This window comes from Oreochromis aureus, linkage group 14 (assembly GCF_013358895.1).
Source record: "Oreochromis aureus strain Israel breed Guangdong linkage group 14, ZZ_aureus, whole genome shotgun sequence".
NCBI classification, from domain to species: Eukaryota; Metazoa; Chordata; class Actinopteri; order Cichliformes; family Cichlidae; genus Oreochromis; species Oreochromis aureus.
In genome coordinates, this window is record NC_052955.1 from 20,974,253 (window position 1) to 20,999,524 (window position 25,272).

At 42.7% G+C, this 25,272-nt stretch overlaps 1 protein-coding gene across 2 annotated transcripts in view; it reads right to left on the reverse strand.

The window, feature by feature from the left end:
• Positions 1–981: 981 nt before the first annotated feature.
• The window catches only part of LOC116315275 (lissencephaly-1 homolog), a 41,637-nt gene continuing 17,346 nt past the window's right edge, over positions 982–25,272 (reverse strand). For both annotated transcript variants that reach the window (XM_031733567.2, XM_039622856.1), the window contains exons 3-11: positions 23,614–23,698; positions 14,846–14,920; positions 14,366–14,572; positions 9,763–9,931; positions 8,290–8,392; positions 7,924–8,152; positions 5,706–5,807; positions 5,429–5,585; positions 982–4,449 (exon numbers count right to left, since the gene is read on the reverse strand). In XM_031733567.2, the coding sequence (XP_031589427.1) occupies positions 4,376–4,449; positions 5,429–5,585; positions 5,706–5,807; positions 7,924–8,152; positions 8,290–8,392; positions 9,763–9,931; positions 14,366–14,572; positions 14,846–14,920; positions 23,614–23,698 (1,201 nt within the window). In that variant the 3' untranslated portion in view covers positions 982–4,375. The remainder of the gene's footprint in view (positions 4,450–5,428; positions 5,586–5,705; positions 5,808–7,923; positions 8,153–8,289; positions 8,393–9,762; positions 9,932–14,365; positions 14,573–14,845; positions 14,921–23,613; positions 23,699–25,272) is intronic.

Below are 25,272 nucleotides of genomic sequence, written 5' to 3' on the forward strand. Positions count from 1 at the left end.
AAATTTAATCAAAAACAAATATAAAAATAGTTAAAATAATCCTGTTTTAGCGTTTTCATTATGTTCTGTCCTGAGCCCTGGTCTGTTTTACGTTTACTGTGTACCGTTTTGCCCGGTTGCTCCTTACCAACGTGCACATACACCTGTCATTTTATTAGTAATTATAATAGTACTAATTATATTTGTAATTGGACTTTGTTTCATATTGACATGACAGCTTCACACACTTGCTGCAAATTTGTTGGTTGCACTATTGGATTGGGATGTAGATGCCATATAGAGAACGAGTCTAGGATGATTTGAACTTTGCAACATGGCATATTATCCTGCTATAAGCAGACATCAGCAGATGGGCACACTGTGGGTACACATGGTCAGCAACAATACTCAGACACTGCCGTGTTTAAACAATGCTCACCTTGTAGTAAGGGGCCCAAAGTGTACCAAGAAAACATCCCTCACACCATTACCAACCTGAACTACAAAGCAGGATTGCACTATTTGAATCCATGGAGGATCAGACCTGTTCCCGTCTGAGCCCACCTTCAGACCAGACAATGTTTTCCAGTCTTCTGTTGTCAAATTCTGGTAAGACTGTGCAAATTGTAACCTCAATTTTCTGTTTTTAGCTGTCAAAAGTGGCATCTGGTGTGTGTGTGTGTGTGTGTGTGTGTGTGTGTGTGTGTGTGTGTGTGTGTGTGTGTGTGTGTGTGTGTGTGTGTGTGTGTGTGTGTGTGTGTATAAATCCCAGCAGATCAGCAGGTTCTGAAATACTCAGGCCAGCCTGTATAGCACCAACAACCATGCTGCATGCAAATTGTTAAAAATCACCTTTCGTCCTCATTCTAATGGTTAGCTCGACCATGTCTACACGCCTACTTGTACGGAGTTGCTGCCCCCCCCCCCAACAATACTCATCTCTAGCTTTCCTCCAGAGCCCCTCGCTAGCTTCTCTAAAGAAATAATCAGGTGACACAGATGCAGATTTTCTTCTTTTATTATATCGCAAACAATAATGACATCCAGGTATATTGTTAACAGTTTGCTGTGTGAAGAGTGAGACCATAGTGGCGATAACATCATGAGCTCTCCTGTAGGAGCTTGTTGTGAAGTCTGAAGCCCTCGTGTGTAGTTCACAGGCAGGTTACAGAGGGCCGAGGGAAACGACCCACAGACAGTAAAAAGCTGTCCGTCGGTCCCTTCACACACCAGACCAGAGCAGCACAGGGATTGCTTTGGACCTGCGAATGGCAAAAGGGGATTTTCCCAACACTTGCATACATCAGCAGCTATGTTGTAGGTTTGCTTTTTGTCTTTTTCCTTCCTTTTTTCCCCCCAACCGATTATTACAAAATAAACAGAACGCACATCGTCCTGACCTCTGATCATCACCTTCCTCCTTGAAGTAAAATCAAGGAGGGGCATATGTTTTTTTTTTTTCTTTACATTTTGTGGTCTGGCATGTCATAGCGTGATCCTGAGGAGACTTTTCAAAAAGGCTGGCCGCAGCGTCTGGACCACCAAGGAGGCTGCTTTCTCAAGATAAACCCGATTGTACAGACAAATGTCTCCATTTTTGGCTTCAGCTAGAACATTTAACACGTTGGCATTTCTGTTAGCCAAATTGTACTACAAAAATTTACTCTCTTCATCCAAAGCCTCTGACTCAGATGTTCTGTACAGAGAAAAAACAGCTTATAGGGAGAAAAAAAAAAAAAGGGGGCAGAGGGGCACTGCACCAAAAGGGAGACATCAGCAATATTCCCTGAAAGAGAGGGTTTCTCCTTTGGGACATCCTAGTCTGCCACAATCCCATTGCATGTACAGAAGGAGGAGGCTGTTAAACCTCCCTCGAATAGCATCACACACACAACAAAACCAGCTGTCCTACAACCAGAGATCAGAGCTGTCCGAACCTGGAATCAGTTTGGGGAAAAAACAATTACTTGATTTCTCTGTGATGCCAACAGCGTGGCACCAACACCATCATCATTAACGCTGAGGAGGAAGAAGGCAAATAAGCACTCATTCGCCAATTTTTTTAAGCCAATCATTCACCAAATCATTTAAAACGTCGCGTTCCGACAGCTCCGCCTCTGGGCGCAGGTTTACATGCAGCGGTGCTACATCACCAGGTCACATTTAGGCTCACAGTGGCCACTAGCAAGAGCTTGAGCAGCAGATCACCACATCCAGTTACACACAGGAAGAGAGGAAAAACTTGGCAAAGAAGCTAAGATAAGAAGATCGGTTAAAGCAGTGGAATTCTTTATTAGCCAAGAAATGCACCAGAATGACACGGCTAATCGGAAATTATAAGTGTTTTTTTAATTTTATTTTATTTAAACGCTTCATCAACATCATTAATGTTGTCTTTGATCACCAGTGAATGACCAAAGCTTCAGTGAAAAAAACGGAAAAAACAAACAAACAAAAAAACCCAGAGATGTGCAAGATTAACGAATCACCTTGGCAGCTACAGCTAGAAGCAAGATGTTTCATTTATTTTTCATTATGTTTGTGTCCTACGAGGGAAGTGGAATGGTTGTCTCTTCAGCATTTAATCCTAAATCAGAACGTTTGAGGAAACCCACTCAGGAGAGATTTGTCTGTGGAGACCCTCGGGTGTTAGTGTTGTCTTTCTCTGTACCCTTTAAGATGAGTTTTGACACCTCTGCATATATCAATAAAGACGTGGTTTGACAACCATTGGACAACCATTAGTTTCAGGGTTTTTCTAAGGATACAAACAGAGTCATTTTGTTGTAAAGCAGGTCTGAAATATGACAAACTGCTCAGTTCAGGAAAGCGTTTCCAGGGTTACTCCCAGAAGGCTTTCAAAGGGTAAAGAGTTGAAGTATAAACCGTCCAGACGAGACGACCTCCGCAGTTATCCGGCATTTCCTCACTAATCCTCATTCCCGGCTAGGGTTATCAGTTTACAGCGACAGTAAAAAAAAATTGCCAGGCTTCTTAATTGATAATGAGCTAAATTTACATTTATTTTCACAGAAAACTGGCTTCTTTGTATTATTTCAGTACTCAAAACCGATTTCTTTATGCACAAGGTATAACTCAAAAATTACAGATCCTTGCACATACCGGATATGGAACCCGGGGGGGCGGCGCTCAATTTAAATCCTTGTCATGTATTAGCCAGTTCACTGTTTTTTTTTTTTTTTTTTTAAGCCTTCAGAGGGTGAAGCGGGACAACTGAGCATCTTCAGACTTTACTTTGGTGCTCCAAACCCCCCGCCATGGCCGACCAGGTCAGGAGGTGAGAGACATGGCTACGAGATCCGGCCGGGTCTGACTGAGGAGGTGAAAGGAAAACGTCTCCTAAAAAGGGAGGCACGCCCGAGATCTTTACTCAGATTAAACGGGTGTAATCCTTGAAGTCTGCTCAGCGACCAGGGTGCTCACTCACAGCGAAACTTGCTCGCTACATCAGGCTTCTTGTTTTTAAAAAAAACAAAAAAACAAAAGAAGAAGAAAAAACAAGCTTAGTGTAGCTACTCGCAAAGCCACGCATTTTAAAAATGGGATAATTTATCTAAAGCCCAGGAGCAATTCATATGCCGCCGTGACAATGAGTACAAAGCCGTTTTCAAGCCCCCGAGGTCCAAGGACACAGTTTGAAACATTCGTATATACAGCCATTAAAATATTACCTAGATCCACATGAAGAGAAATGGTATGCACACTTGAGAAGTGATGTTATAAAGCTACAGATTATTTCAATAACAAAGCCCCACATATACGTTTCTCCTGCCTCGTCTCTTAAACGTTTCACCGAGCTAGGCACCGACAGACTACAACAGTGAAGGAGAGAAATAACAGAGAGAGCGAGAGGGGAAAAAAAGAAAAATCCTAAATAAAAAAAATAGACAAAAATAAATCTTACACATAAAGACACTGTCATTTCTTAAATTATCGGTTTTTAGTGCCCTACATTTCACACCCAGTCAAAAACATCCGCCTTCGGTTGGTCGGTGGAGGCTCCGCGAGCCCCGTTGTTAAACCTATGGTACTTCTAGACAACGTCATGTAAATTTACAGTATACAATTTTGGATTACCATGCAAGAATACTTTTGTGTAACATTTAATAGCTCGATCTACATCCAGGAATAATTTACACAGAAGGACAAAAAAAAAATAAAAATAATAAAAATTATTGGACCAGAGAGAGCGCGATGGGTAAATAACCATGGTGGTGAGTGCGACAGAAGGGGACCGAGATGTGCGGGGGTGGAGGGGAAGGAGGGAGGAGATGGTTCGGGTTTAAGGTGAGGGAGGGAGGTGAAAGGGTAAGTGGGATGGCAGGAGGAGCGCCTGGGTGGTCAGGGTTGTGGTCCAATCCTCTCAAGGTCCAAATCAGCGGCACTCCCAAACTTTTACCGTTTGATCTACGCTCCCGGTGACCACGTAAGGAGCGGCCTTGTGGAAATCTGTGGAGCAAAAGAGAAAAAACAAAACAGAGTTACCATCAAATTGACTATAGTGACATTGACAACATTTTTGCCCCTCTGGGCCAGCAGGCCAGTATATATCCAACACCTGTTATGTGCTAATTTCACGTCCTTTAGCTCGGATCAAGCATGTGTTTTCAGTGTTTGTGGACAAGAATGGAGCTGTAAGGCTCTGAGGAACAAGCAAAGCTTTGGGGCGTTTCACTTATTGTTGGTTTTGGCATTGTTTTTTTGTTGTTGTTTTTTTTCTTCTTTTAAATGACGTAGACCTGACACGAATCTGACGATATTTCAGGGGCGTGGCTGGTTAGCTGCCCACAAAATCTCATTTGTTCTGGGAACATTTATTAATGTTAACGTCACTGAATAGAAAGTGAGTCATCACTGAAAATAAAACCACCCTCAGACGTCTGGGAACATGAACACGGTGAAAAAGACTGCAGAGTTAATATCAGGTTTTAAAAGAAGAAATATTTGAGGAAGAGCTCGTGGTGTTCTATGACAGACCTCTACAGAAAAGGGGGGAAAATGATGTTTCTTTTTCTCTGCCGATTTCAAACAAAAGGTGCTTCTGTTGCTTTTTTCAGACTGCACCAGGACTCATCACATCAATAGCTCACAGCGATCCTCTCCCGTTGAAGCAGGATTTAAGAGGACTGGGTTTCAAACGGCTTGCCAAGGAAAAGTTGGCTCAAGAGCTCCTCAGGAGAGTTAACCAAGCCTTGATCTGCTGAAAAGCTGCAGATACTGGGGGATAAAAAAATAAAAATCCTGCAACGCTTGTCTACATTTTAAACCCCAGCTGCGAGCGAGCTCTGCTTCTTCACCGCAACTCTAAAACAAATACTCTGGAGCAGGTATTCACAACCTGCGAGGGAGAACCTCGGGAGACAACATGGACAAACAATACCAAGGCAGAAGCCTTTGGGGTGTGGGGGTGGGGTGTGGGGGGGCTTACCCAGAGAGGTAACAAAGTGTTCGTGGGCACTCAGGGTTTTCATGCATCGCTTGTTCTTGTAGTCCCAGATCCTTAAGGTCTTGTCATCTGCACAGGTCACAATGAACTTGCCTCCGGGGTGGAAGAGGATCCCACGCACCCAGTTGTCATGGCCAACCTGCATGAGATACAGCAACACACATTTCATCTGATTCCTGAAGAAATATATCTTCACTTAAAGCATTTTTACCCAAAAATATGGACGTGGCACACACAAAAACTTCAAAATGCTCCTCACCAGCGTCATAAGGCACATGCCAGTGCTGACATCCCACATCTTGATGGTTTTGTCTCTGGAGCCGGAGAGCAGGAAGGGGCCGGGCTTCCCACTCTTCTTGGACTGGTCAGGCAGAAGGGGGGGGATTGAAATATTAGCCGTGTGTATAATTCATTATTTGTACTTTATGCATGTGTTCAGACACAGAACAGAAATAATAAAACACATAAATCAAAATCAAAAGGTTTAAATTCACTACATTTATTTTTACAGCTGAATGGTGAAAGGACTGGTGCTTGTAGCTAGGAGACAGCCTGCTCGACCCACTAAACTAAATACCCAAGTTAAAGCATCAGTTCCTGTTTCAGCAGAAAAATGAATTTAATTGATTATTCAGACAGAAAAAGATCTGCTTAAATAAATCAAAAATGACATTAAACGCTGAGCGTAATTAGCACGTTAATGAAGACGTTCAAATATCAGATGTTTCATGTCTAATAGGTGTGACTGCTTTAAACACGCAGGCGGCTACATTAAACCCCATTGGTGTAGAAACCGATGTACCAGAACACAGAGAGCAGCCTAAATTAAACACCTCTGAGTGTTTGTGTTATACGTTGCTGGCAACTAGTCTGAGAGCACATGTCCAAACATCTGTATAACAACAGCTGTCTCTCAGCCCACAGGTTCACCCAATTCCAACAACTACGTTGGCTTGTTTAAAAACAAACAAACAAAACCCAACTATTTAAAGAGTACTAAAAGTCAGCTTTTGTGAACACAGGTTAGATTGGGACGACTGCTGCGAGGGAGCATGTGTGTTTAAATTTGCGAGACTACAATCAGACACACTGGAGATCATGAGGCAGGAGGACGGGCTGATTCTGTGTGTGTGACTGGCAGCCCATGGCTGTACAGCAATGGCCGCCTCGTTTTTGGTTTTGATATGTTTGAAGCTACAAATATTTTTCACCAGTGATGGTTACTTATCACACATAAATTGATCTCATAGTGTGTATACAATCCTGTTAATGATTAGGTTCACGTTATGATGCAACAGCTTTTGGATCCACCGGGAGCAGAAATAACTGGAAGTAATCCTTTTCTGTGTGACTTTATCAGTCTCACAAATTGCCATGGAGGAATTCTGGTCTTCTTTTCTTTACAATGTTGCTTCAGTTCATTGAGGTTTGCTCATCGGTTTATACACAGCACTTCAATCCGGTTGAGGTCTGGACTTTAATCATTGCAATGCCTTGATCATTTTCTTTTGCAACCATCCAAGCTTGGGCTCATTGTCCTGTTGCATGACCTGGTTTTAGCCAAGCCTTTATCTGTCATTCAGATGGCTTCACATCTGACTCTGGAATACTTTGGTATACAGAGGTTGTCTGTATAACAAGTAGCTGCAAAAAAACCTCAAATCACCACCCCTCCACCACCGTGCTTCACAGTTGTTGCTGGGTATTTGTTCCGATATGCTGTGTTTGATTGATAAGGTGTAGATAATCAGTAAATCAAGCGCTGACAGTTCAGCACCTGGCTGTTTACCCTCTTAATTATAATGGAAACAGTGAGGCAGTATTGAGTTTTTCCTTTTTTTAAAGATGGCAGTACCAAATTAATGCCTCCAAACATAATATGATCTCACCTCCGGTTTAAAATCAGGAAAAGAGGAAAAAACATACTGAACTGCAACTTCAGGTAATATAAACCCTACGGTGTGTTCACACCAAACAAGAAATGATATTGTCTCACAGTATCTATGCAAAGAGGGGAACTTAGGCAAATTTGCATTAGTGAGAGTTAAAAATACTTAAAATTCAGGAAAAAATTCACACTGGGCTTCAGACTCTCGACTCCGACTGTTGACTCTGCTGCCCCGACCAACAATCAGAAATGAAGGAAAAGCTTACGGCTGCTTTTTGTGGCCAGATACAGGTGTTAGAGTCAACTTCCATTTTATGTAAAGATAGGATGAACAAACAATAAATAAATAAATAAATAAAGGAAAGCAATCCATGAGGAGATATCACTGTGTCTTGATTCCAGCTACCTCCCACTGTTTACTTCTCTCACTGGCTGCTAGAAGGAAACATTTCTGGGTTCTAAAACAGTGACTGTACTCATACAAGGCGAAACGGCACATTTGATGAGAACAAACCAACACATACACCAAAACCTATGTGGACCTCGAGGAGTTTGGGAGAAATGAGACGTATCCGAGCAGATCTTTTACCTCTGAGCCTGTGGCATCAAGGATGGTGGAGTAGGCGCTCTCCGGTGCCCAGGAGATGCACTCCACGACATGTTCGTGCTCCCGCAGCTCAGCCTTGCATTCTTTGGAGGCCACCACCCACACGCGGACTGTCTGGTCGTTGGAGCAGCTGGCGATCAGCGTGCCGTCCTGGTTGGGTCGTACCATACGGACCCACTCCCTGTGGCCTGTGAAGGTCTTCACGCAGTAGCTAATGGACAAAAAACATGAGAGCAGTTAGAAAGCTGCCAGCGTGGATGCAAATAGTTAAAACCCAACATCACGCCTAAGTAAAAATAAATAACACACAGTGGTTTAAAGAACAGCTTAAAGGTGTCTTTTGCATACCCAGTTGCCACCTCCCACATTTTTATGGTTTTATCCCTGGAGGCAGAAACAATGTGATCTCCGTTGGGCATGATGGCTACAGATGAAACATTGTGGTCGTGTCCTGGAACACAGAAAAACAAACACAAAAACAACGATTCAGCAGGACCCAGAGCCTCTGAAAACGGACCCAACAGCACAAGCCCACATAACATCCAAGTCTGCTGTGAAATGTGATTTAATGATTTCAGACTGCAACACATGATCCTTTTAGTCTTTCTGCTTGCAATCTGACCACCAGAATCAAAATTTAGAAACAAAAATGTATTTATTTATTTATTCAATTAAAAACACATGCTTAGTACCAAACAAAGCCCAAACACTGTTATAATTCACCCCCCAAAAAACCCCCAAACTGTCAAGCAAGAAAGCCAACATGCTGGAGCTTTGGCATTCATTTTTGCTCGACAGAGAATAAGAGACGCGTAATTACCTAAAGGCTGGGGCATATTTAAGCTGCTAAATAGATGAAGACAACAGTAAGTATACTCTAAAAGGCCTGTGGGTGTGTGTGTGTGTGTACTTGCACATGCCACCAGGCTACAATAATGGGTGGCAGCTACACAGAAAAGTGCTATCTAGCGCTGAAGAGGGTAATTAAGCTGCTGTCCAAATCGGCACTAATCTGCTTCACCAGTTGGCCTCTCTCTCCCCCTCTCTTGTGTGTGTGTGTGTGTGTGTGTGTGTGTGTGTGTGTGTGTGTGTGTGTGTGTGTTTCCACCAAGATATTTAAAATTTAAAATAGGAGGAGTGGATTAAAAAGGAGGAAAGGTTGAGTGAATTAAAAGAGGACGGAGATGGTAGTAAAAAAGAAGGAGGGGGGAAAATGGTGGCTAACAGAAGTAAACAGCAGGCTCAGATTAATAAAACCATCTCCGTTAGTGAGTTCTGTGCAGCGAACCCAGCTCGTCTGTTTGTAGACGCATGCTAGCAGCTCACACCCTCATTTACACCAAAAAGAAGACCGGCAACCGGTGAAATCTGTTGCTCACTTGCACAAAAACGCAGGATTTGCAACTCCAGCATAAATTTAAGAATGCTTGAGTGGGTTTAGTCTGCTCACCAGGAAGGGCTTACACCCCCATCAAAAATAAATATTCTTTTATGTCTACTTCACAGACAGCCATCAGTGGCCACTTCAGATTCAAGGTTTGAAGATGAAAAGCATTGGTAAGGTGGTCTATTAACAAGCAGGGCCAGAGGACACATTTTAAATTATTTTTAGGCTAAGAAGAGCTGAATCCAGAGCAAGCTGTGCACCTCGGCTTGGTTTGCTGCGAGTCGATGGCCATCAAATGTGATAACAAGCAGCATGTGTAGCACCTGAGCACTGGAACCACACGGTGCCGAAACAATAACAAAGGGGATATAAAACGGCAGCAGCTGTGATTAAGGTCCACTAGAGAAAAGGAACCGACAGCTTCATCGTCTTACCGTGCATGGTCCTGATGCACTCGAAACCTTGGAAGTCCCACAGCTTGATGGTCATGTCTGCGGAGCAGGACGCGAGCAGTTTGCCTGTGTGGTCAAAGGAGATGTCCTGCACTGAATCTGTGTGGCCCTTCAGCGTGCGTTCAAAGTCTCCTGTTTCATAGTCCCACACCTGATGGACAAAGCAAATCCCTTCGTCAACATTAAGCTCATATATCACTGATACACTTCATCACACACCCAAACGTTGCATCATCTGTAGCTCTGTGTTGTTGAAATTACAGTCACAACAAAAAGACGCACTGATGGCAGAAGTCAAAGGAAGCACATACAGGCCTCACTCTGAATGCATTTTAGAGCCTGTGGCACCTTAGAGCCGCTCATCAGGGTCACAGTTTGGCCAGAAAAAAGCTAACACAGGTTACTGTGCGAGCCTGAGTGCTGCAGACAGAGCATGGTGTAGAAAAGCCTAATTTTCTAGCCTGTGAAAGCTGCTGCGTCTCTAGCTTTAAAGCAGACAGACGGTTTGTCACGGAGGGATAAATCCTCCTTGGTTCCTCTCCTGGGGTGGGGGAATTTTTGGGCAGACGGGGATGGGAGACCCCTACCATCACCTCCCCCATCCTTGTAGTTTCCTTTGCCCTCTTCCCATGAGGAAGCTACAGATGGCTGGGGGAGGTTGTCCTGGATGAATTCAGTGGTTCTCTCTCCCTCTTTTGTTGGATGTACACATTTCACACTCACATATAACAGTACTTAGGAGCAGCAGCTAAAGCACAGCTATCCATTAACCTGTAACTCTACAATGAAAGACTGATGATTCAGACTGCCACTGATTAATAGCCTCCATTATTTCAGTGAAAATATCGTAGATTTTTTTTAAATATCAAAAGCCGCTAATAATGTGAAGACTCTCCATGTGCTACTTGTGAGAAAGCAATGAGAAAGCTCACACTTCAGTTGTTTAAATTACCCTGACCTCCTGGTGGCATACCTGAGCACACACAGAAGCATGATTTGCACGCTGTACACAAATGAAAGGGTGTTATAGTTGCAAATCAAGAGAGATTTCTTACAAGCACAGCAGAAAAGGTGTCAGAGAAAGCTCTGAGACGTTCCTCAGAGTGATTTTTTTTTGTTTGTTTTTTTAAACACCATATTCGGGTGTAAAAACCCTTCTTTTTAAAATTTTGAGTAGATTTACTCGTTTTAAAGCCCTCAGTTCTCTCCTATTTTCATTTATGGGTATGGGTTTGTTTGTTTTTGTTTTTTTAATTTCATTTCATTTAATTTTTAAAAAATTTTCCACGCAGAGATGTTACTTAAAATATAAAGGGCAAATAGGATAACACCTTACATCCCATGAAAAGATACAAGTACAGGGGCTTTGTTTTTAAACAATGTTTTTCAGAACATATTTACATCCATGTCCAACCCAAGTCAAAACTCTGATTCCTGGCTGGTTAGAGCCTACTAATAACATTTCCTGAGGTGGTCTTATGATCTGTCACAACGGCTGCAGATATTGGATTATAAAAATACCTACACAGTGAAAAGTTACCTCCGGTCAGAACTTCCCTGCATATAAAACATTTTGAGGCCCACCAAAGAAGTTTTTGCCTTTCACCAAACATGTGATGAAATTATTTAACCTTTTTTTTCTTTTTTTCCCTCCTGGTATAGTAGAATTAAATTTAATCAAGCATAAAACATAAAAGACGTGACAGGTAAGGAAACTCAGCTCCAAAGGGCTTAATGTGTGTGTGCAGTCTGACCTCCAAAAGTTCTCCCACCATTTACTGGCCTACAGCCAGCTTTTGTTATTGTACCATTAGCTTGGTAGTTTATGGTACAAAGTCTGAACTTGCCAGTAACATCAAGCAAAGTTACTGTTAATAACTTCAATAAATGGCATTAGAAAACATTTTAAAAATAGTCTCATTAAGAAACACTGATTTACTTAATTGCATTTATTCAAGCTTTGAATAAATTTTTTACCTACTATACATTTTGTCATCATCCATTTTATTTTACTGAGCATTCAGTGCTGCTTTTGGGATTAATAAAGTAAAATATCATTTAAAAAAAAACAACTACAAAAGCAGAAAGATATTGAGCAGTCAGCACAAATGAAAATGAAGCTGCTTACTCCAACGATGAGCAGGCCAGTCAGCATTTTAAACATCAGTCAGTACCAGCTCTATTTGCTGTTATAGTACAGCACAGAGCTGGAGAGGTATTTGCTGGTGCATGAAGATCACAAACCCCGCAAGGTAAACATATGCATTTCTAATCAAGGCTGCATGTTAAAATACTACAAGGTTAGAAATGCTTTTATCAAAATGGTGGTTAGTACATCAAGAGTAAAATTCTGATGAAGCTGGTTTCCTCTATAAATGAAAAGGTTTCTGAATCAGTTGCTATAGAGGAAGTTAACTTCTTCAAGTAGCAGCAAACACAAATGCAACTACAGTTAACAACCACAAAAAGGTTTACTGCTTTCTTTGTGGAGATTAAACAAATAAGACAAAGTGTTAATTAGTGAGCTTTTGAGGTTCTGTGAGGCAGATTAATCTCAGGAGAGAGCGCTACCCACACTCCACCCCACCTCACTCCGGGTCCTCATGCGAAACCAAGCTAACATCTACTGCCTCCCACATGTTAACAGGCGGCCTGATTATAAGGTCAGGCAGCTGACAAGATTCTCAGTCTGGCCTTCTCTGAGTAAAGGGGTCCGTTCCATAATTCAACACAACGGGTTTAGGAGATGAAAAGTAGGACAAATGGGGGATTCAAAGCAGGATGCAGAGAGTGGAGGTGACAGGGAAAAGATTTGCCTGAAATCAGGGCTCAGTTTTAAGATTTGGGCCCGGGGCCTCCCTGCTCCTGAGGGACGGACAGCTGATGGCATGGAGTCATGGTGGGGCAGCTAATGGTTTAAGTGGAAGATAAATGCGCCAGGATGCTGAGAGAAGGGGGTGCAGTGGGGGGAGCGAGTTGGAGGGCGGGGCTGGAAAAGGAAGAAGATGCCAAAACGGAGTGAGAGAGAATTCCCTGCTGCGTGGGTGTAGCCAAGGAGGAGATGTACAAATGTCTGTTATTGTCTCATGAATAAAATATACAGATAACAAACAGCTCAACGGAGTATTGGCATTGTTCAGTGAAGCAGTGGAGAGACGCAGCTGCAAATATAGCCCAGAGACAGAACACAGAGTTTATATAAAGGAATCCACGAATAAATACAAGACGCAGAGACAGATACTCGTATAATCCAGAGTATATCTAGCAAGGAGAGTCAGAGCAGTAAAGGGAAAACTAAAGGAAGCATCATCCAAAGGGAACAAAAGGTGTTTGAGTTAAAGATGCCACCAAGCAGGCTTTAAATTAAAAGACAAAAAAAATAAATAAATCATTTTTAATACTCTAAAGTCAGGGTAGATTATATCACCAAGTCCAAGAATGCAGATTCTGTTCATCTGCATGTATTTTGATCACTGGGCCAAATGACTTCTTCAGTCTCCATAAAAGTTTATTTTTAAATGTTTTGACAATGACAGTATATTCAAAATACCAAAAAATTAAAAAGGCCACTAAATCAATGAATGCCTGATTTCACTGCCTACCATGCAAACATATCTTCTAAAAGGAAAATTCCATGTTTAAAAAAATAATTTGTTTTTGGACACCAAAAACGTTGAAATGAAAGAATTGAAACCATCCTCTTCTCTTTAAAGACAGCTCACATTAAGCACAAAGTGAAAGGTGAAAACTGGACCGATAAAACAAGGTTATAAAGTAATTTTTTAAACACTGATTTATGCTGCATACATCTTTACCTCTGAAATGAGGAAGCTCCCAAATCAGACACACAAACCACTCATGGAGTCATTTTTTGGGTCTTTGAAGCCATGATATATAATGTTCAATGCATCTGAACATTTCTCACAAGTGTAAATGCCTGTTTTAGTCCAAACATCATGAATTAAAACATTAGCATACTCAAATATTACCCATGCAGAGCGACAGCTGTGCCATCTGTGCATGCTGGGAATAGAAGGCATCAAACACTGAATAACCGGATTTGCAGAAATTCTTCTAAAAGATGTGACTCTAAACAAAATGCAACAAAGTGCACATCTACTGCTGGGGTACGCATACCAGTCTACTTAACACAACTGTCTTTATTACTCTCCTTTTAAACTAAATAATTAACCGAGCTTAAAAATCCAGCTCCACAAACACAGTTTCAGACCATTTCTTAAACTCTGATTAGTACGACGCTTGAATTTAGAGACAAGGATACTGAAGACAAAACTGTCAGTGTTTTTATCCCTGGAAAGCTGAAATGTTCTGAACTCATCATAAGACTCACTGGGGCCACCATCAGCAGCTATGCTGAGCAGAACAACAAGCATCAGTAGATCAGGGTTATCGGATCATGTGCAAAGGGAGAGCACAGTCCTGCAGGGCTCCATTAAAGACTTCAGAAGTTATTTGGACTGTTCTGTGCAACCTGAGCCCTGAGACAAATTTATCAGTGAAATCACCTACTGCAGATTTTATTTGGAAACTCTCAGCTCTTCGACTTGAAACCAGCAGGACTGACCTTTATTGTTGCGTCCTCAGAGGCTGACACCATAACGCTGAAGACGGGGTGGAAGATTACACGAGTGACCGGACTGCGGTGGCCACTCAGCGCGTACTTTTCTGGTGGGCGTGGGATCCACTCTTTGGGGTCACGCTTCTGAGTTACGGGCCCACCAAGAGTGAGCTCGTCTTTAGCTTCGTTTAGTTTGGATTCAAGCTCCATCACCTAGCCACAGAGCACAGGGACAAAAGCTGGTGAAGCATATCGAAATGTACATTTAGGAGATATGGGAGGAACATGGCTTTACGAGACTATTGTGTTTGTTTAAGTTAGTATTTTACATCAACAGTGGTGTCATTGCTTTCTTTGACAGACTTTATTTCAGTGTTAAAAACTGCTTCAGCACTAATATCACGAACCTTTCACAAGACTACAATCCCCACAAGCTTTCTTTGAGGAGGGGGGGAAAAAAAAAAAAAAAAAAAAAAGCTCACAAACCTTCTTTTGTAATCTGATGACTGAGGTCCATTTTTTTTCCAAAAGGCCGGCGTACTTCTTATCCAGTTCTTCATTCTGGGGAGAAAAGTGTGAGGGGGGTATCAGAAAAACTGGCAAAGAAAGCCAATCAAAGTCGTGGGCTTAGCATAATCGGCGAGGTGTGTGTGTGTGTGTGTGTGTGTGTGTGTGTGTGTGTGTGTGTGTGTGTGTGTGTGTGTGTGTGTGTGTGTGTGTGTGTGTGTGTGTGTGTGTGTCAAAAACAACAACAAAAACCCAAAAAAGGTGGGGGGGATTATTTACACACCCTTCACAGGCCAACACCAACTGCAGGACACTGCCAACCTACTGTATGACAAACACACGCACACACACACCCCAAGTCCTAATCCTCCTCACACAAGCTAATCTCCTGCAGACAAGAAAGGCTTACAGCCTCACAGCCACACACCCGGTCCTGGAAGCAGTGGTAGAAGTTAACTTGTGGCAGACAGAAGCCTGATTCCACCTGCAGGCTAATTCCTCAAGCTGGACTCTACCTTTTACGTAACTGGCTTCATGGCACAAACAGGCAACGGAGGAAACAAAACAGTGCAGTGGCGTGCTTTCTGTGTCGCTACATATGCACCAAAAGTTAAATACCGTATATGTAGAGATTGACAGTCTCACAGAGCATGTCTTTAAAAATCATTTGATTCTTTGTTAGAAAGGCCAGCAGTGGCATGACTGAAAAAGGAGGCTTGCGGCAGAGATGAGGTGCAGACCAACCAGGGATTTATTCACCACACACAACAAAATAAATGATGTTGGACCAGTGGTGGCACGTGGTTCCAGCAGCACTCTTTGATGCTAATTACCAGCGTTTTATAGACTGCTACCAATTAACCCACAAGCCTTACCATTTTATAAGATTACATACAGCAATAAACAAACTTATCACAGCTTACCTAATAGCCTTATGAATTAGGTTTTACATTTCTACAAATTACATCAAGTAAATGTTAAAAATACTATTTTCTGCCATAATTTAGATTTCTATTCTTAGGGACCTTGACCAGTTCAAGCTGGAAGGCTACCACTGAGGAAACCCCGACAGAAAACATCAACCAATAAAACATGACACACCTCTTTGAGTATATTCTTTTATACACATAGTGTTAAACTTAGCTCTGAGTAAATACATACTGTTTATCTAAGTAACGATGCAAAGCATCATTAAATGCCTTAAAAAAAACAAACAAAACAATCGCTCACTCTCATGACCTTCAGTTACACGAGTCAAAAAAAAAAAAAAAAAAATTTTTTTTAACAAATCTTTGAGATAAAAACTCAAATCGAGTAATATCTGACAGAAACTATAAACTAAGGCTTAACCAAGAACTAAAAATAAGTACGGACCAAGCTTCAAGTTACTGGAATACAACTAAAAATTTAACTCTTAAAAAGAATGAAAATAATATTGAACAAAAACAAACAGGGAAGGTCCTTAGGTTTAGTCTTTGTCAGTTTAGTCAAGCCAACAAGAGACATGAAGTGTTGTATTTGTATTATTAATGTAAGAAGTTTGAAACAACCATCATATCATACTATGGGGAAAAAAACAACAAAAAAAAAAAACACCACCTGCATTCTAAAAATAAGAAAAACCCAAAACTAACAAAAACACACAAAACTAAACTGAAACAGGCAAACTTCCTCTAGAAACTAAAGGGGGGAAAACTAATTAAAATAAATAACTATAATAATAACCAAGTAGAGCATTTTATCTTTTTTCTGAAATATTATTTAACGTATATTTAAGTATATACTAAAGTAAATCTGAAGTGTTGCTTTGTGTCGCCTCGCTCTATAAACAATGCAACAGTTTTGGAGGACTCTATGCACATCCATGCCTTTAGGGTGCAAGTACCAAAACATCAAAAACCCACACTGACAGACAGCCACGGGTGTCAGTGAGGGAGAAAATTAGCAGTGTGCTCCAATTTCACAGCCCCCTACTCAGCCTTGTCTGTTTCCAGACATCCTGGAGGTGTGGAGAGCTGCAGGTGATGTCAAAGCCTATATTTAACACGTTTCAGTGGCAAGAGGTGATTCCTCAGGCCTACAGGAGGTGTTAACAAGAAAGAGAGACAAAGACATGTACAGAGCCCTGTGAAGAAATCGAGCAGATCTATCTCAGATGGACTGAGTGGGGGAACCCAGTTTGGACAAGTCTGCAATCATCTAATCTGCCATCTGCCTGGACAACACACACACACGCACACACACACACGCACGCATGCACACACGCACGCACACACACACAAAGTGAGTGCCAGACTTCACTTCTGCCTACCAGCCAATTGGCAGTGGCTAATAAAAAGGCGTGCGCGTGTTTATCTGTGCATGCAGGTATGTATACTTTGCTTCAAAAAGGCAAGAAAATACTGGAGCATGACCTACATTAATTATTCCTACCAGTGCACTCAGTCTGTCATGACATTAACTTTAAACTGCTTCTCTAACATCCACAAAGAGCCAAACAGAGGAACACTTAATTCACCAGTAAGAACAAAACCCAACCACACTTAAAAGGCATTAAAAGAAAAAAGGTAACATACTTAACAGTCCTAAAAATAAAATAAAAAATATTTTAAAAAATGCTTCAGCTGTTTAGCCGACTTCCGTCAAGGTGCGTGTGGCCGATACCCAGAAGGCTGCACCGATCCCTCGGTGCCATTCATCCATTATTCACCCTGCTTCCAAAGGCCTGCCACGTGGAGATCAAGTGGGAGAATAAAGGATGAAGACACAGAAGAGAGGGGAGTGTGGTGTCATGTGAAGACAATGGAAAAGAAAAGGTGCCACAAGGCAAAAGAGCAAGAGTGAGATGAGAAACGCTCTCAGGTGAAGAGAGCTTTAAACAAATAAGTAATAACATGACAAATACTACACAATAAGCTCTAAAGGGCACATATTTTATTTTAGGCTCCTTACTACATTCCATATCATGTGAAAAAAATGCAATAATTGAGTTTTAAGTGACAACTAACACAGGTGACTGACTGGTGTTTATTGATTTAACCTACAATAAAATGATAATTACTCACAAAGTCATACTTTTCTTGAGGTTCATGTTGCTAATTTTTAAGTTACTAAACACCCCATACTGAAGATGCTTGACCTTTTCAACACGTACCCCTAAATCCAGACAAGCAGTGAAGTGCCACCTCTCCCACTGTGAGTGCTGGAATTGAGTGCTGGATTCGCATTTCTTATTTACATTAGATATTTGGTATTTTTGTTCCATACATACATTATAAATAAATAAAACAACTCACAGCTGTCTAAAACAATGTCAACATAAACTGAACTTCAAGATCTTTTGTGTGTGTGTGTGTGTGTGTGTGTGTGTGTGTGTGTGTGTGTGTGTGTGTGTGTGTGTGTGTGTGTGTGTGTGTGTGTGTGTGTGTGTGTGTGTGTGTGTGTGTGTGTGTGTTTTATGCATTGCTCCTAATGCTATAGCTACACCAGAAAATTCACACTAAGCAAGAAGGGGAAAGGTACATCGAGGAACAGAACATGACCCAGATGTTGTTTTTAGGGGCTGACACAAAAGAAAATGTAAGTGTGGCACCACCACTAACTCTCCACACTCCATGAGAGTGTCCAAAACACTCAATATAAGCAGCATAAAAGTAAGACTTCAGGGCCCAACATTTGTGATAGGTGTGCCTAATAAAATGCTAACAGAAGGAATTAATACATTCATGTTTCATCAGAAAGCAGAGCTATTAATGTTTTTTTTAAGTACATATACACATACATATATATATGTATACATATATATACATACATATACATACACATATATATACATATACATATACATACACATATATATACATATACATATATATATACATATACAGTTAAGCCCATAATTATTCATACCCCTGGCAAATTTTGACTTAAAGTTACTTTTATTCAACTAGCAAGTTATTTTTTGACTGGAAATGACACAGGCGTCTCACAAAAGATAATAAGATGATGTACAAGACGCATCATTGTGGAAAAAAATATTTCTCAGCTTTTATTTACATTTGAGCAAAAAGTATCATGTCCAGAATTATTCATACCCTTTACAAACTGTCACAGTCTCTGGGAAAATCCAAAGTTCCATACCATTCCAAATAGTCAAAGCTGTTCTAAAGCATCCTAATTACCCTGATTAATTGGAAATAGCTGTTTTGATCAACTCAACAGGTGAAAAACAGCAGCTCTCTGCAGGTGGTCTGTGGACATTCATGGCTAAGACAAAGGAACTCAGTGAGGACCTGCAGCTGTGCATTGTGGCTGCTCACAAGTGAGGAATGGGCTACAAGGCCATATCCAAATGTTTTCAAGTTCCAGTGGCTACAGTGCAAAGTATTATTAAAAATACAAGATGTTCCGCACTGTGGAAAATCTCAGAGGATGTTGTCGGAAGCCAAAAGTGAAACCTGTGCTGGCCAGGAGAATAGTGAGAGAGGTGAAAAAGAATCCAAGGATCACCACCAAGGCCATTCTGGTGAATCTGGGCTCTGCTGGTGGCAATGTCTCAAGGCAGACAGTCCAACGGACACAGTTGGGTTCCACGGATGCAGACCAAGGAAAACGCCACTTCTCCAGGCACTTCTAAGGCATGCAAAAGCTCATTTGGCCTTTGCAAATGCTCATCTGGACAAAGAAGAAGATCTCTGGTCTTCAGTATTATGGTCAGATGAAACAAAAATTGAATTATTTGGTCATAATGATGTTGCCTTCATTTGGCACAAAAATGGAGAAGCCTTCAACCCAAAGAACACCATCCCCACTGTCAAACATGGTGGTGGGAACCTAATGCTTTGGGGGTGTTTTTTAGCCAATGGACCAGGGAACCTAATCACAGTAAACAGCACCATGAAAAAAGAGCAATACATGAAAATTCTCAACAACAACATCAGGCAGTCTGCAGAAAAACTTGGCCTTGGGAACCAGTGGACATTTTAGCACGACAATAACCCAAAACATACAGCAAACGTGGTGAAGAAATGGTTAGCAGACAACAACATTAACGTTTTGCAGTGGCCTAGCCAGAGTCCTGACTTGAATCCAATTGAGAATCTGTGGAGGGAGCTAAAGATCAGGGTGATGGCAAGAAGACCCTCCAACCTGAAAGATTTGGAGCTCATTGCTAAAGATGAATGGGCAAAATGCCTGTGGAGACATGCAAAAAGCTGGTCTGCAATTATAGGAAGCGTTTGATTGCTGTAATAGCCAATAAAGGCTTTTTTTCTATTGATTATTGAGAAGGGTATGAATAATTCTGGACATGATACTTTTTGCTAAAATATAAATAAAACCTGAGAAATATTTTTTCCACAATGATGCCTCTTGTACATCGTCTTATTATCTTTGGGGAGACACCAGTGTCATTTCTGCTCAAAAAAGAACTTGCTTGTTGAACAAAAGTAACTTTAAGTCAAAATTCGGCAGGGGTATGAATAATTATGGGCTTAACTGTACATATACATATATATATACATATACATCTGGAAGTCCCACAGGATCTTAGCTCGGTCATTCTCCACCACCCTTGGGGGCATCTCCCATTTTGACCTCGGGACTTCCAGGTTATACTCGGCACAGATGTTCCTGTACACTATGCCGGCCACTTGGTTATGGCGCTCCATGTATGCCTTGCCTGCTAGCATCTTGCACCCTGCTGTTATGTGCTGGATTGTCTCTGGGGCATCTTTACACAGCCTGCACCTGGGGTCTTGCCTGGTGTGATAGACCCCAGCCTCTATGGATCTTGTACTCAGAGCTTGTTCTTGTGCTGCCATGATTAGTGCCTCTGTGCTGTCTTTCAGTCCAGCTTTGTCCAGCCACTGGTAGGATTTCTGGATATCAGCCACCTCCTCTATCTGCCGGTGGTACATACCGTGCAGGGGCCTGTCCTTCCATGATGGTTCCTCGCCTTCCTCCTCTTTCTTGGGTTTCTGCTGCCTGAGGTATTCACTGAGCACGCTGTCAGTTGGGGCCATCTTCGTGATGTATTCGTGGATGTTTCTTGTCTCATCCTGGACTGTGGTGCTGACACTCACCAGTCCCCGCCCCCTTCCTTCCGCTTAGCATACAGCCTCAGGGTGCTGGACTTGGGGTGAAACCCTCCATGCATGGTAAGGAGCTTTCTTGTCTTTATGTCAGTGGCTTCTATCTCCTCCTTTGGCCAGCCTATTACCCCAGCAGGGTACCTGATCACGGGCAGGGCGTGGGTGTTGATGGCCCGGATCTTGTTCTTACCGTTCAGCTGACTCCTCAGGACTTGCCTGACCCTCTGCAGGTACTTGGTGGTTGCAGCTTTCCTAGCGCGCCCTCTTCATGGTTCCCATTCGCTTGCGGGATCCCCAGGTACTTGTAACTGTCCTCTATGTCTGCAATGTTGCCTTCTGGTAGTTCAATCCCCTCAGTTCTGACTACCTTCCCTCTTTTTGTTACCATCCGACTACACTTCTCCAGTCCGAACGACATTCCAATGTCATTGCTGTATAGCCTGGTAGTGTGTATCAGTGAATCGATGTCTCGCTTCACTCTTGGCATACAACTTGATGTCATCCATGTACAGGAGGTGGCTGACAACCGCTCCGTTCTGTAGTCGGTATCCGTAGCCAGTCTTGTTAATGATCTCACTGAGGGGTTCAGGCCTATGCAGAACAGCAGTGGGGACAGAGCATCTCCTTGGTAGATCCCACACTTGATGGTGACTTGTGCTATGGGCTTGGAGTTGGCCTCTAGTGTTGTACGCCACATCCCCATTGAGTTCCTGATGAAGGCTCTTAGGGTCCTGTTGATCTTGTACAATTCTAGGCATTCCAGTATCCAGCTGTGGGGCATTGAGTCATAGGCCTTCTTGTAATCAATCCAGGCAGTGCACAGGTTGGTCAGTCTGGTCTTGCAGTCTCGGCTGACCGTTCTGTCTACCAGTAGCTGGTGTTTTGCGCCTCTGGTATTCTTGCCAATCCCTTTCTGTGCCCCGCTCATGTATTGACCCATGTGCCTGTTCATCTTAGCCGATATGATGCCTGACAGGAGCTTCCATGTAGTACTGAGGCAGGTTATTGGTCGGTAGTTGGATGGGACCGGTCCCTTCTTGGGGTCCTTGGGGATCAGGACCGTCCGACCTTCGGTTAGCCATTCGGGTGTCTCTCGTTAACTAGCAGCTGGTTCATTTGTGCTGCCAGGCGCTCGTGGAGTGCAGTCAGCTTCTTCAGCCAGTAGGCGTGAACCATGTCGGGCCCTGGTGCTGTCCAACTCTTCATACTGGAGACCCTTTCTTGGATATCTGCCACTGTGATGGTTACTGGACCCTGTTCAGGGAGGTCGCTATGGTCTGCCCTCAGATCCACTAGCCACTGAGCATTGCCGTTATGGGTTGCGTCCTTCTCCCATATGCTCTTCCAGTATTGCTCCGTCTCCAGCCTTGGTGGTGCTGTTCTGTTATTGTTCCCTTGCCACTGAGAGTACACCTTTGCTGGTTCTGTGAAGAACAGCTGGTTTATTCTCCTGCCTTCTCTCTCTCTGGTGTACCTCCTCAAGCGGGTGGCAGTTTCTAAGGCCTCAGGTATGGACAGCTTGCTGTATTTCTTATGCACCTTCTTTGTCGCACCTTTCTACAACTCCGTTAGTTGGCTAACCTCCCTCCGTGCTACTTTGATCTTGCCCTCTAGTGTCGGTAATCGTGGCTGTAGGTATCATCCGTAGTGCTGCGTTAACATCAACATCTAGCAGACCTTCTGAGGGTACTTCACGTAATCTTGGTAACCGGCTACGGGGGATCCAGGTTTCAAGCTTGGCCATGATCCTATCCTTCAGGTCAGTTCCTCTGGCACTCAACGATCCTTCTCTTATCGCACTTGGGGCTATGTACCCAATCTCGGGTGATGATATCTCCCCCCTGACCTGGCGTCCTGACTCCTCCTTGCCGTAGCATTTATGTTGTACCTCGTCAATCTCTAGCTGTGATAGCAGTCCCTTCTTTCGAATGTTGGAACACTGAGCTACTAGTTGTTTCGCCGTCATTGTGGATGTTGGGTATCGAAGAATCCATAGGTCCCTCATCCTATTCATGTAACCCCTTCCGCCAGGGTTACTTGCGTAGTAGCATTCCAACAACGCCCTGTTTTCGTCTCTTGCCCACCGATGCCTTCTTGTTCCAGTAGCCCACTTGTCATCAGGGTGCCCTGGTTCCTCAACACCTGACGCGACCTTGTTGATCCGGGCGACGTCCCCGAGCCGGCATGCCTTCATATTTATCTGTCTCGCTCATGTCTGCGGTAGGCTCGCTTAGCATAGGGGGTCTAGCCTTAGGACCCTTACTGGATACAGACGCCCCAGGCAGGAATCGAACTTGCGATCTTCTGCTCCAAAGGCGTGTAGTTTAACCACTACGCTATCCAGCGTGTACATGCGTGTATATGTGTGTGTGTGTGTGTGTGTGTGTGTGTATATATATATATATATATATACATATATATGTAATCACAGTGAGTATAAATTAGCAGATGGATGATAGCTTCTCTCTAAATCACAAGCCACACCAATCAGACAGAGCATCCTGACCAGGAGCAGGTGCTCCAGGTCACACTCCAGAACATATTGACAAAAAACATGTTCATGATGGGAAATAAAGTGGAAATCAACACCCACTGTTTGTATAAATTGGTCTGATTGGCTGTGCGGATGTATGTGTCTGTCCTTAATCTACTCACATTATCCAATTCCGCCTCCTTCTTGAAGGTGGAGTATGCTTCTTCATATCCATTGGAACGTAGATAATCGGCTATGGCTCGATTTCTGGAAAACAGACAAAGAAGAACCATAATTAGTCGCTCCTGATTAGCAGACAAGATAGTAGTTAAGCTGCCACCAGAAACGACGACGCAAGTAATGAAGCTGCATTCAACAGGATGAAACAAAGACAGAAAAATCAGCAGGTTCAGGAAACGTGCCAGACAAAGACACTTTATATGGTTTTCACACTCCCAGACTGTTATCATACTATATAATAATAAAAATGCTTACTTAACACTATCGATAGAAAAATACACACTCTCTTCACTCGCTCTTACACACACACACACACACACACACACACACACCCTTCTCCACCCATCTGACACAAATTGAGAACATGTCTGTCTGGCTTCTATAATGAGCTCTTGTTGCTGTCGGCAAATAATGGGAATGGACAACTCCCCCGTGGTGTAGATATAGGGAAAATGAAAGCCAGTGTACATCCCACCATCACCTACTTGCACAGAGAAGGAAAACATGGAGAAATCATGGAGGTGGGGGGGAATAACCCCTGTGACCTCTACGAGCTTCTGGCTGTTGTTATTTTAAAAACAGTCGATCTCCTGAGTTTAAGAACCAAATCCGCAGATGTTTAAAGACACCAGCTCTTTTGAGCAAGGTGGCACAAAAGGTGGTGTGAAGATGGTGACAGCAGTGCGCAACAGTCCTACTATTTCAAATATGTGAAGAGAGATGGCCAGATAGGAAAGACAATAGAGTAGTGAGGCAGAGCAGGGACAGAGGAAGCTACCTTCATTCTTCCTGTTTTTGTCTTCTAGGGAAACCCAAAGACCCCTGTGGGGCACACAGCAAATGTACACATGCACACCCACACGCACACACATCTGGTTCATGACTGCAGCCTTAGCAGCAGTTCAATTTACCAAGAGTTATTAATGAGGTTCAAGTCAGTATCAACAGTTCAGGCTTTTTATTTTCCACCTAATTAGACTCTCAGGAGGGTGCACAACAAAAGTGGATTATATATTTCAATTCTTCCACTTGGTGATTTTGCAATTTCAATTATAATTTGAGCCTGTCGTTGTGGCAACTTCCAGTTTAACTGCGACAAAGCAATTTGATAATGTTTTAATCAGACCTTCATTTATTATCCAGTACAGCTCCACTTTGGACGCTTACAATGTGGCCACTGCCATGCAGGCGTTTCATCGTGTTTTACTATTTTACTAGGTGCTGTACAGACATTTGTTTCACTACTGAAGAAATGGAGTCACTGCTTGTCTGACTCATTCACCGAAGTTTCCCACATACTCATGCTTGGTTTATGTGTGCATGATACGTGAATGTCCTTCACCTGGTGGAGCCAAACTCTAAACCATCAGCCAGCCTGCTCTCCTCAGCATTAGACTGGGAACTGCGGACATTTTTGAGCAAGCAGCTGAAGTTCCCAGACCATGTGACACCAACCTTCTTGAGGCCAGCTGTTTTACACACACAAGTTTCTTCCAAGCAGGTCCTTCTATTTAACCTCACAGTTTCCCAAGAGTATTGCATGGAAAAAGCAAATGAATGCATATGGCTGAGGTACTGAGAACTGACAAATCAGTGCCGGA